The sequence below is a fragment of the Chiloscyllium plagiosum genome, unplaced genomic scaffold (assembly GCF_037043375.1).
Source record: "Chiloscyllium plagiosum isolate Xiang-an unplaced genomic scaffold, Cpla_swu_hap1 HiC_scaffold_14, whole genome shotgun sequence".
Taxonomy (NCBI): domain Eukaryota; kingdom Metazoa; phylum Chordata; class Chondrichthyes; order Orectolobiformes; family Hemiscylliidae; genus Chiloscyllium; species Chiloscyllium plagiosum.
This window is the reverse complement of record NW_028270152.1, coordinates 77849690-77863974: the sequence shown is the minus strand read 5'-3', so window position 1 is coordinate 77863974 and position 14285 is coordinate 77849690. Positions and strand designations below refer to the sequence as shown.

The 14285-nt window shown below is 50.0% G+C and overlaps 1 protein-coding gene across 1 annotated transcript in view; it reads right to left on the bottom strand.

Moving 5' to 3' along the window:
* The window catches only part of LOC122546986 (cyclin-dependent kinase 17-like), a 571330-nt gene that overhangs the window by 42889 nt on the left and 514156 nt on the right, over positions 1 to 14285 (bottom strand). Inside the window, exon 9 of the mRNA XM_087994552.1 lies at positions 2174 to 2297. Coding sequence (XP_087850678.1) covers positions 2174 to 2297 — 124 coding nt within the window. The remainder of the gene's footprint in view (positions 1 to 2173; positions 2298 to 14285) is intronic.

Sequence of the window (14285 nt, the reverse complement as noted above, 5' to 3'; positions counted from 1 at the left end):
TGCACTCCCTCATTCACACACCCCTGTACACACTCATACAATCCCTCAATCACACACACCCTCACACACTCATACGCTCCCTCATTCAGACACCCCCATACACACTCACACACTCCCTCATTCACAGACCCCTGTACACACTCATACAATCCCTCAATCACACACCCCCTCACACACTCATACACTCCCTCAATCACACACCCTCATACACACTCATACACTCCCTCATTCACACACCCCCATACACACTCACACACTCCCTGATTCACACACCCCCGTACACACTCATACACTCCCTCATTCACACACACCCATACACACTAATTCACTCCCTCAATCACACACACTCTCACACATTCATACACTCCCACATTCACACACACACTCATACACTCCCTCATTCACACACCTGCTCACACACTCATACACTCCCTCATTCACAAACCCTCATACACACTCATACACTCCCTCAATCACACACCCTCATACACACTCACACACTCCCTGATTCACACACCCCCGTACACACTCATACACTCCCTCATTCACACACCCCTGTACACACTCATACACTCCCTCATTCACACACCCCCATACACACTCACACACTCCCTGATTCACACACCCCCGTACACACTCATACACTCCCTCATTCACACACCCCCGTACACACTAATTCACTCCCTCAATCACACACCCTCATACACACTCATACACTCCCTCATTCACACACCCCCGTACACACTCATACACTCCCTCATTCACACACCCCCGTACACACTCATACACTCCCTCATTCACACACACCCATACACACTCATTCACTCCCTCAATCACACACACTCTCACACATTCATACACTCCCACATTCACACACACTCTCATACACTCCCTCATTCACACACCCCCATACACACTCATACACTCCCTGATTCACACACCCCCATACACACTCATGCACGCCCTCATTCACACACCCCCATACACACTCATACACTCGCTCATTCACACACCCCGATACACACTCATACATTCCCTCAATCACACACCCCCTCACACACTCATACACTCCCTCATTCCCTTCCCCCTCACACACTCGTACAGTCCCTCTCACATTCACACACCCGTTCTAGCTCACATGCCCCACCTACCACCTTTGACATCGCCCATACTCACAACCACCTACATAGAACCACCCACACACACAGACACACGCGTACACACAGACACACGCACACACGCTCAGAGAGACGCGCACACGCACAGACACTCACGCACAGACACACACAGACGCACGCATGCACAGACACACACAGACTCGCGCACACGCACAGACACACGCACACACACAGACACGCATACAGACATACACACGCACAGACACGCACATACGCACTGACACGCGCACACACGCACAGACAGACACGTGTGCACACATACAGACCCGCACGCACACGCACTGACACACACACACTGACAGACGCACAGACAGACACATGCGCACACGCACAGACACACTCATACGCGTGCACATGCACAGACACAGACATGCGTGCACACGCACAGACACATATGCACAGACATGTGCGCACATGCAAAAACACACACATATACACACGGACACAGACACGCACACAGACTCTCGTGCACACGCACAGACACAGACACGGGCGCATACGCACAAACACACAGATACACACACACAGACGCGCGCACACGCACAGACACACACACATGCACCGACACGTGCACACGTACAGACACACAGACACGCGCGCTCATGCACAGACACGCACTCGTACAGTCACAGACGCGCGGACACACACAGACACGCGCACACGCACAGACACCCACACATGCACCGACACGTGCACACGTACAGACACACAGACACGCGCGCTCATGCACAGACACGCACTCGCACAGTCACAGACACGCGGACATGTGCGGACACACACAGACACGCGCACACGCACTGACACACACACATGCACAGACACAGACACGCACGCACATGCACAGACACACACAGGCACAGACACGTGCACACACGCACAGACACAGACACGCGCGCACATGCACAATCACATACACACACACAAAGACGCATCCACATACACACACACACACACAGACACAGTAGTTGTTGTTGTTGTTGGGAGCTGTTACATACCAAAGTCAGCGAGCTTGAGTTCTCCCCTGTCACTGATCAGGAGGTTCTGAGGTTTCAGGTCTCGGTGCAGCACTTTACGGCTATGACAGTAAGCCAGGCCCCTTAGTAACTGGAAGAGGAAAATCTGCAGCAACACAACAATACCCACAGGTTAGTCTGAAAAAAAAATCGGGAATAGGGAGTGACAGAGGGCCTAATAGATTGAACTGTGAATAGAGAGAGACAGAGTGACACCACACAGAACTGGGATTGGAGAGAGACAGTGACAACACACTGAACTAGGAACAGACAGTGTGAGAGAGTGACAATGCCCTGAACAGAAAATAGAGACAGAAAGAAAGAATGACAGCACACTGAACTGGCAATAGAGAGAGACTGAGACAGCTGACAGCACACTGAACTGGCAATAGAGAGAGACTGAGACAGACTGACAGCACACTGAACTGGGGACAGAAGGCAACACAGGGACAATGTACTGAATTGGGAATAGAGTGAGAGAGAGAGAGAGAGACACACACTGAGCAACTACACATTTAACTTGGGATAGAGAGAGACAGACAGACAGAGTGACAACACACAAAACTGGAAGTAGAGAGAGTGACAAAATACTGAACTGGCAACAGTGAGAGAGACAGACTGACAACATACTGAACAGAGAACAGTGAACGAGAGAGAGAGAAACAACACACTAAACTGTGACAGAGAGAAACAGTCCAAAAAGACACTTAACTAGGAATAGAGAGAGAGAGAGAGACAGCGTCACACACATTGAACTGGAAATGGAGAAACCGAGTGACAACACAATGTACTGGAGGTAGGGAGAGAGCGAAAGAGAGAGACAGCGTGACCCACACACTCAACTGGGAATAGAGGCAGACACACTGTACTTAGAACAAAGAGATTGGGAGAGTGATAACACAGTGAACTGGAAATAGAGAGACAGAGAGACAGAACATGGTACTGGGGATAGAGAGAGACAGAGCAACAGGATACGGAATTGGGAACAGAGAGAGAGTCAACACTTGGAATAGAGAGAGACAGCAATGAATTGGGAATAGAGACAGAGTGACAACCCTTTGTTTTCCTGGCGCGGGCGGCTTCCTGTCTCGGCGCGGTGGCCGTTTGGTGGAATGTGGTGGTCTCTTGGCCCAGCGTAGTGGTCTTTCAGTGGCCCACGGTGATCTTTCGGCTGATTGCGGACTTCTCGTCTTGAGGGGATTCCAGGGCGGTCTGACAACGTCAACATCTGGAGGTGAAGTCTGGTGCAGTCGGGAGCCATGGGCCAGCGCAGACTGAAGGATTGGTGCCAGCCAGGACTCTCTCTCACTATCTGGTTTGAGAGGACTATTATTCTGATTTTTTTTTTCTAATTTTCTCATTAATTCCTACAAACCTGCAAAGCTCAACGTTTTATTTCTTAATTTTCTAATCTCTTTTTCTTCAGAACTTGCTCTGAAGGATCTGTACCTTTTGTACCTCAGATGGAGCTGTATGAGGAGGCTTATAAACTTTTCACTGGGATCATGTAAGTGCATAACAATAAAGCTCATGCAAACACACTGAGCTGGGAATGGAGAGAGAGAGAGAGTGACAACACACTGAGCTGGGAATGGAGAGAGAGAGAGAGTGACAACACACTGAGCTGGGAATGGAGAGAGAGAGAGAGTGACAACACACTGAGCTGGGAATGGAGAGAGAGAGAGAGTGACAACACACTGAGCTGGGAATGGAGAGAGAGAGAGAGTGACAACACACTGAACTGGGAATGGAGAGAGAGAGAGGGAGCGAGTGATAACACACTGAAATGGGAATGGAGAGAGAGAGAGAGAGCGAGTGACAACACACTGAACTGGGAATGGAGAGAGGGAGCGAGTGATAACACACTGAACTGGGAATGGAGAGAGAGAGAGGGAGCGAGTGATAACACACTGAACTGGGAATGGAGAGAGAGAGGGAGCGAGTGACAACACACTGAACTGGGAATGGAGAGAGAGAGAGGGAGCGAGTGACAACCCACTGAACTGGGAATGGAGAGAGAGAGGGAGCGAGTGATAACACACTGAACTGGGAATGGAGAGAGAGAGGGGGAGCGAGTGATAACACACTGAACTGGGAATGGAGAGAGAGACGGAGCGAGTGACAACACACTGAACTGGGAATGGAGAGAGAGACGGAGCGAGTGACAACACACTGAACTGGGAATGGAGAGAGAGAGAGGGAGTGAGTGACAACACACTGAACTGGGAATGGAGAGAGAGAGAGGGAGCGAGTGACAACACACTGAACTGGGAATGGAGAGAGAGAGAGGGAGCGAGTGATAACACACTGAACTGGGAATGGAGAGGGAGAGGGGGAGTGAGTGACAACACATTGAACTGGGAATTAACAGAGAGACAGAGTGTGACCACAACTGAACTGGGAAGAGAGGGACAGTGAGAGAGTGACAAAACATTGAAATGGGAATAGAGAGAGACATAGTGACAACACACTGAGCTGGGAATAGAGAGATTCAGATTGACAACGCACTGAAGTAGGAATAATTAGGGACAGAGAGCAACACGCTGAACTGGGATTACTGGGAAACTGAGTGACAATACATTGAACAGGGAATAGAGAGAGAGAAAGACAGAGCCACCACACACTGAACTGGGAATAAAGACAGACGCAGAGAGAGACAGAGCGACAACACACTGAATTGAGGCAGAGACAGACAGAGGGACAACACAATGAGCTGAAACAGGGACAGACAGAGGGACAAGACATTGATCTGGGAATAGAGAGAGACAGAGTGACAACACACTGAGCTGGGAACAGAGAGAGAGAGAGACACAGAGAGACAACACACTGAGCTGGGAACAGAGAGAGAAAGAGACAGAGTGACAACATACTGAGCTGGGAACAGAGAGAGAGAGAGAGAGAGAGACAGACAGAGAGACAACACACTGATTAGATTAGATTACTTACAGTGTGGAAACAGGCCCTTCGGCCCAACAAGTCCACACCGACCCGCCGAAGCGTAACCCACCCATACCTCGACATTTACCCCTTACCTAACACTACGGGCAATTTAGTATGGCCAATTCACCTGACCCTGCACATCTTTGGACTGTGGGAGGAAACCGGAGCACCCGGAGGAAACCCACGCAGACACGGGGAGAACGTGCAAACTCCACACAGTCAGTCGCCTGAGGCGGGAATTGAACCCGGGTCTCTGGCGCTGTGAGGCAGCAGTGCTCACACTGCTGCCTCACAGTGAGCTGGGAACAACACACTGAGCTGGGTACAGAGAGAGAGAGAGACAGAGTGACAACACACTGACCTGGGAACAGAGAGAGAGAGAGAGAGACAGAGTGACAACACACTGAGCTGGGAACAGAGAAAGAGAGAGACAGAGTGACAACATACTGAACTGGGAACAGAGAGAGAGAGAGAGAGACAGAGTGACAACACACTGAGCTGGGAACAGAGAGAGAGAGAGAGAGAGTGACAACACACTGAGCTGGGAACAGAGAGAGAGAGAGAGAGAGACAGAGTGACAACACACTGAGCTGGGAACAGAGAGAGAGGGAGAGACAGAGTGACAACACACTGTGCTGGGAACAGAGAGAGAGAGAGACAGAGTGACAACACACTGAGCTGGGAACAGAGAGAGAGAGAGGGAGAGACAGAGTGACAACACACTGAGCTGGGAACAGAGAGAGAGAGAGACAGAGTGACAACACACTGAGCTGGGAACAGAGAGAGAGAGAGAGAGAGACAGAGTGACAACACACTGAGCTGGGAACAGAGAGAGAGAGAGAGAGACAGAGTGACAACACACTGAGCTGGGAACAGAGAGAGAGAGAGAGAGAGACAGAGCAACAACACACTGAGCTGGAAACAGAGAGAGAGAGAGAGAGAGACAGAGTGACAACACACTGAGCTGGGAACAGAGAGAGAGAGAGAGACAGAGTGACAACACACTGAGCTGGGAACAGAGAGAGAGAGAGAGAGAGAGACAGAGTGACAACACACTGAGCTGGGAACAGAGAGAGAGAGAGAGACAGAGTGACAACACACTGAGCTGGGAACAGAGAGAGGGAGAGACAGAGTGACAACACACTGAGCTGGGAACAGAGAGAGAGAGAGAGAGAGAGAGAGACAGAGTGACAACACACTGAGCTGGGAACAGAGAGAGGGACAGAGCGATTGCACCTGGGACTGGGAATAGAGCAATAGATACGGAGCCACAACACACTGAAGTGGCAATACAGAGAGAGAGAGAGAGAGAGAGCATAGTAACCACACACTGAAAAGTGTGAATAGAGGCTGACAGAATGACAATACACAGAACTGGGCACAGAGGGAAACAGAGAAACAACACACTGTACTGGGAACAGAGAGTGAGAGAGTGACAGCACACTAAACTTCAAACAGAAAGATAGAGTGACAACACACTGAACAGACAACACAGAGAGACAGAGTACCAGCACACTGAACTGGGAATACCGAGCAACAGGGAGACAACACAGTTGACTGGGAGAACAGAGACATACAGTGATGACACACTGTACTGGAACAAACAGAGACTGTGTGCCAACACACTGAACTGGGAGTAGAGAGAGAGAGAGACAGACAGACAGAGCTAGAACACACTGAATTGGCAATGAGGAGAGAAAGAGAGACAGAGACAGAGCCACAATATACCGAACTGGCAGCATAAAGAAGAAAAAGAGAAACAGACAGACAGAGTAACAACAGATTGAACTGGGAATAGAGAGAGAGAGAGAGAGGAACTGCATACTGAAGTGACAATACAGAGAGAGACACACACAGAGTGACAACATGATACTGACAATAGAGAGGGAGACAGAGTGACATAACACTGAACCTGAATAGAGACAGAGAGAGAGAAAGAGAGAGAGAGAGAGAGAGAGACAGCCACAGCACACTGAACTAATGATACAGAGAGAGAGAGAGACGAGTGACAACACATTAAATTGGCAATAGAGAGTCAGGGAGAGAGATAGAATGACATAACACACTGAACTGGGAATACAGAGCAACAACTAACCGAAACAGAAATAGAGAGTGAAAGAATGACAACACAAGAAAATTGGAAGAGAGAGAGATAGATTGACAACATACTGAACATACAGAGAGAGAGAGACAGAGAGAGAGAGAGGCAACACACCATAGTGGTATAGCGAGAGATAGACAGAATGGCGTGACACTAAACTGGGAATAGAAACAGAGACAGACAGAGTGAGAACACACTGAAGTGCAAATAGAGGCAGGCAGAATGAAAACCCACTGAACTGGGAACAGAGACAGAGGGAGAGACAACACATTGAACTGGGAAAAGAGAGAGACAGAGAGACAACTCACTAAAATGGGAATAGGGAAAGAAAGAGCGACTACAAACAACTGGGCATAGCGAGACAGAGAATGACAACGAATGGAACTGGGAATAAAGACAGAGAGAGACATCAGTGAACTGGGAAAAGAGAGTCACAGAGCAACAACACACTGACAAAGGAGTACTGAGAGACTGAAAGAGAGCAACACACTGAGCTCAGTATAGAGACAGAGCCACAACTGAACTGGCAACACATAGACTGGGAACAGAGAGAGAGGGAGAGACAGAGTGACAACACACTGAGCTGGGAACAGAGAGAGAGAGAGACAGAGTGACAACACACTGAGCTGGGAACAGAGAGAGAGAGAGACAGAGTGACAACACACTGAGCTGGGAACAGAGAGAGAGAGAGGGAGAGACAGAGTGACAACACACTGAGCTGGGAACAGAGAGAGAGAGAGAGAGAGACAGAGTGACAACACACTGAGCTGGGAACAGAAAGAGAGAGAGGGAGAGACAGAGTGACAACACACTGAGCTGGGAACAGAGAGAGAGAGGGGCAGAGCGACAACACACTGAGCTGGGAACAGAGAGAGAGGGAGAGACAGAGTGACAACACACTGAGCTGGGAACAGAGAGAGAGAGAGACAGAGTGACAACACACTGAGCTGGGAACAGAGAGAGAGAGAGGGAGAGACAGAGTGACAACACACAGAGCTGGCAACAGAGAGAGAGAGAGAGAGAGAGACAGAGTGACAACACACTGAGCTGGGAACAGAGAGAGAGAGAGGGAGAGACAGAGTGACAACACACTGAGCTGGGAACAGAGAGAGAGAGGGGCAGAGCGACAACACACTGAGCTGGGAACAGAGAGAGAGAGACAGAGTGACAACACACTGAGCTGGGAACAGAGAGAGAGAGGGACAGAGCGACAACACACTGAGCTGGGAACAGAGAGAGAGAGAGGGAGAGACAGAGTGACAACACACTGAGCTGGGAACAGAGAGAGAGAGAGACAGAGTGACAACACACTGAGCTGGGAACAGAGAGAGAGAGAGAGAGACAGAGTGACAACACACTGAGCTGGGAACAGAGAGAGAGAGAGAGACAGAGTGACAACACACTGAGCTGGGAACAGAGAGAGAGAGAGAGACAGAGTGACAACACACTGAGCTGGGAACAGAGAGAGGGAGAGACAGAGTGACAACACACTGAGCTGGGAACAGAGAGAGAGAGAGAGAGAGAGACAGAGTGACAACACACTGAGCTGGGAACAGAGAGAGAGGGAGAGACAGAGTGACAACACACTGAGCTGGGAACAGAGAGAGAGGGAGAGACAGAGTGACAACACACTGAGCTGGGAACAGAGAGAGAGGGAGAGACAGAGTGACAACACACTGAGCTGGGAACAGAGAGAGAGAGAGGGAGAGACAGAGTGACAACACACTGAGCTGGGAACAGAGAGAGAGAGAGACAGAGTGACAACACACTGAGCTGGGAACAGAGAGAGAGACAGAGAGACTGAGCGACAACACACTGAGCTGGGAACAGAGAGAGAATGAGAGAGAGACAGAGTGACAACACACTGAGCTGGGAACAGAGAGAGAGAGAGAGACAGAGTGACAACACACTGAGCTGGGAACAGAGAGAGAGAGGGAGAGACAGAGTGACAACACACTGAGCTGGGAACAGAGAGAGAGAGAGAGAGAGAGAGAGAGACAGAGTGACAACACACTGAGCTGGGAACAGAGAGAGAATGAGAGAGAGACAGAGTGACAACACACTGAGCTGGGAACAGAGAGAGAGAGAGAGACAGAGTGACAACACACTGAGCTGGGAACAGAGAGAGAGAGGGAGAGACAGAGTGACAACACACTGAGCTGGGAACAGAGAGAGCGAGAGAGAGAGACAGAGTGACAACACACTGAGCTGGGAACAGAGAGAGAGAGAGGGAGAGACAGAGTGACAACACACTGAGCTGGGAACAGAGAGAGAGAGACAGAGTGACAACACACTGAGCTGGGAACAGAGAGAGAGAGGGAGAGACAGAGTGACAACACACTGAGCTGGGAACAGAGAGAGAGAGAGGGAGAGACAGAGTGACAACACTGAGCTGGGAACAGAGAGAGAGAGAGGGAGAGACAGAGTGACAACACACTGAGCTGGGAACAGAGAGAGAGAGACAGAGTGACAACACACTGAGCTGGGAACAGAGAGAGAGAGAGGGAGAGACAGAGTGACAACACACTGAGCTGGGAACAGAGAGAGAGAGAGGGAGAGACAGAGTGACAACACTGAGCTGGGAACAGAGAGAGAGAGAGGGAGAGACAGAGTGACAACACACTGAGCTGGGAACAGAGAGAGAGAGAGAGAGACAGAGTGACAACACACTGAGCTGGGAACAAAGAGAGAGAGAGAGACAGAGTGACAACACACTGAGCTGGGAACAGAGAGAGAGAGAGAGAGACAGAGTGACAACACACTGACCTGGGAACAGAGAGAGAGAGAGAGAGACAGAGTGACAACACACTGAGCTGGGAACAGAGAGAGAGAGAGAGAGAGACAGACAGAGAGACAACACACTGATTAGATTAGATTACTTACAGTGTGGAAACAGGCCCTTCGGCCCAACAAGTCCACACCGACCCGCCCAAGCGTAACCCACCCATACCTCTACATTTACCCCTTACCAAACACTACGGGCAATTTAGTATGGCCAATTCACCTGACCCTGCACATCTTTGGACTGTGGGAGGAAACCGGAGCACCCGGAGGAAACCCACGCAGACACGGGGAGAACGTGCAAACTCCACACAGTCAGTCGCCTGAGGCGGGAATTGAACCCGGGTCTCTGGCGCTGTGAGGCAGCAGTGCTCACACTGCTGCCTCACAGTGAGCTGGGAACAACACACTGAGCTGGGTACAGAGAGAGAGAGAGACAGAGTGACAACACACTGACCTGGGAACAGAGAGAGAGAGAGAGAGACAGAGTGACAACACACTGAGCTGGGAACAGAGAAAGAGAGAGACAGAGTGACAACATACTGAACTGGGAACAGAGAGAGAGAGAGAGAGACAGAGTGACAACACACTGAGCTGGGAACAGAGAGAGAGAGAGAGAGAGTGACAACACACTGAGCTGGGAACAGAGAGAGAGAGAGAGAGAGACAGAGTGACAACACACTGAGCTGGGAACAGAGAGAGAGGGAGAGACAGAGTGACAACACACTGAGCTGGGAACAGAGAGAGAGAGAGACAGAGTGACAACACACTGAGCTGGGAACAGAGAGAGAGAGAGGGAGAGACAGAGTGACAACACACTGAGCTGGGAACAGAGAGAGAGAGAGACAGAGTGACAACACACTGAGCTAGGAACAGAGAGAGAGAGAGAGAGAGAGAGACAGAGTGACAACACACTGAGCTGGGAAGAGAGAGAGAGAGAGAGAGAGAGACAGAGCAACAACACACTGAGCTGGAAACAGAGAGAGAGAGAGAGAGAGACAGAGTGACAACACACTGAGCTGGGAACAGAGAGAGAGAGAGAGAGACAGAGTGACAACACACTGAGCTGGGAACAGAGAGAGAGAGAGAGAGAGAGAGACAGAGTGACAACACACTGAGCTGGGAACAGAGAGAGAGAGAGAGACAGAGTGACAACACACTGAGCTGGGAACAGAGAGAGGGAGAGACAGAGTGACAACACACTGAGCTGGGAACAGAGAGAGAGAGAGAGAGAGAGAGAGAGAGACAGAGTGACAACACACTGAGCTGGGAACAGAGAGAGGGACAGAGCGATTGCACCTGGGACTGGGAATAGAGCAATAGATACGGAGCCACAACACACTGAAGTGGCAATACAGAGAGAGAGAGAGAGAGAGAGCATAGTAACCACACACTGAAAAGTGTGAATAGAGGCTGACAGAATGACAATACACAGAACTGGGCACAGAGGGAAACAGAGAAACAACACACTGTACTGGGAACAGAGAGTGAGAGAGTGACAGCACACTAAACTTCAAACAGAAAGATAGAGTGACAACACACTGAACAGACAACACAGAGAGACAGAGTACCAGCACACTGAACTGGGAATACCGAGCAACAGGGAGACAACACAGTTGACTGGGAGAACAGAGACATACAGTGATGACACACTGTACTGGAACAAACAGAGACTGTGTGCCAACACACTGAACTGGGAGTAGAGAGAGAGAGAGAGAGACAGACAGACAGAGCTAGAACACACTGAATTGGCAATGAGGAGAGAAAGAGAGACAGAGACAGAGCCACAATATACCGAACTGGCAGCATAAAGAAGAAAAAGAGAAACAGACAGACAGAGTAACAACAGATTGAACTGGGAATAGAGAGAGAGAGAGAGAGGAACTGCATACTGAAGTGACAATACAGAGAGAGACACACACAGAGTGACAACATGATACTGACAATAGAGAGGGAGACAGAGTGACATAACACTGAACCTGAATAGAGACAGAGAGAGAGAAAGAGAGAGAGAGAGAGAGAGAGACAGCCACAGCACACTGAACTAATGATACAGAGAGAGAGAGAGACGAGTGACAACACATTAAATTGGCAATAGAGAGTCAGGGAGAGAGATAGAATGACATAACACACTGAACTGGGAATACAGAGCAAGAACTAACCGAAACAGAAATAGAGAGTGAAAGAATGACAACACAAGAAAATTGGAAGAGAGAGAGATAGATTGACAACATACTGAACATACAGAGAGAGAGACAGAGAGAGAGAGAGGCAACACACCATAGTGGTATAGCGAGAGATAGACAGAATGGCGTGACACTAAACTGGGAATAGAGACAGAGACAGACAGAGTGAGAACACACTGAAGTGCAAATAGAGGCAGGCAGAATGAAAACCCACTGAACTGGGAACAGAGAGAGGGAGAGACAGAGTGACAACACACTGAGCTGGGAACAGAGAGAGAGAGAGAGAGACAGAGTGACAACACACTGAGCTGGGAACAGAGAGAGAGGGAGAGAGAGACAGAGTGACAACACACTGAGCTGGGAACAGAGAGAGAGAGAGAGACAGAGTGACAACACACAGCTGGCAGCAGAGAGAGAGAGAGGGAGAGACAGAGTGACAACACACTGAGCTGGGAACAGAGAGAGAGAGAGACAGAGTGACAACACACTGAGCTGGGAACAGAGAGAGAGAGAGAGAGAGACAGAGTGACAACACACTGAGCTGGGAACAGAGAGAGAGAGAGAGAGACAGAGTGACAACACACTGAGCTGGGAACAGAGAGAGAGAGAGAGGGAGAGAGACAGAGTGACAACACACTGAGCTGGGAACAGAGAGAGAGAGAGGGAGAGACAGAGTGACAACACACTGAGCTGGGAACAGAGAGAGAGAGAGAGAGAGAGACAGAGTGACAACACACTGAGCTGGGAACAGAGAGAGAGAGAGAGGGAGAGAGACAGAGTGACAACACACTGAGCTGGGAACAGAGAGAGAGAGAGGGAGAGACAGAGTGACAACACACTGAGCTGGGAACAGAGAGGGAGAGAGAGAGAGACAGAGTGACAACACACTGAGCTGGGAACAGACAGAGAGAGAGAGAGACAGAGTGACAACACACTGAGCTGGGAACAGAGAGAGAGGGAGAGACAGAGTGACAACACACTGAGCTGGGAACAGAGAGAGAGAGGGAGAGACAGAGTGACAACACACTGAGCTGGGAACAGAGAGAGAGAGAGGGAGAGACAGAGTGACAACACACTGAGCTGGGAACAGAGAGAGAGAGAGAGACAGAGTGACAACACACTGAGCTGGGAACAGAGAGAGAGAGAGGGAGAGACAGAGTGACAACACACTGAGCTGGGAACAGAGAGAGAGAGAGAGAGAGAGAGAGACAGAGTGACAACACACTGAGCTGGGAACAGAGAGAGAGAGAGAGAGACAGAGTGACAACACACTGAGCTGGGAACAGAGAGAGAGAGAGAGACAGAGTGACAACACACTGAGCTGGGAACAGAGAGAGAGAGAGGGAGAGACAGAGTGACAACACACTGAGCTGGGAACAGAGAGAGAGAGAGGGAGAGACAGAGTGACAACACACTGAGCTGGGAACAGAGAGAGAGAGAGGGAGAGACAGAGTGACAACACACTGAGCTGGGAACAGAGAGAGAGAGAGAGACATAGTGACAACACACTGAGCTGGGAACAGAGAGAGAGGGAGGGAGAGAGACAGAGTGACAACACACTGAGCTGGGAACAGAGAGAGAGACAGAGTGACAACACACTGAGCTGGGAACAGAGAGAGAGAGAGAGAGAGAGAGACATAGTGACAACACACTGAGCTGGGAACAGAGAGAGAGAGAGGGAGAGAGACAGAGTGACAACACACTGAGCTGGGAACAGAGAGAGAGACAGAGTGACAACACACTGAGCTGGGAACAGAGAGAGAGAGAGAGAGAGACAGAGTGACAACACACTGAGCTGGGAACAGAGAGAGAGAGAGAGAGAGACAGAGTGACAACACACTGAGCTGGGAACAGAGAGAGGGACAGAGCGATTGCACCTGGGACTGGGAATAGAGCAATAGATACGGAGCCACAACACACTGAAGTGGCAATACAGAGAGAGAGAGAGAGACAGCAGAGTGACCACACACTGAAAAGTGTGAATAGAGGCTGACAGAATGACAATACACAGAACTGGGCACAGAGGGAAACAGAGAAACAACACACTGTACTGGGAACAGAGAGTGAGAGAGTGACAGCACACTAA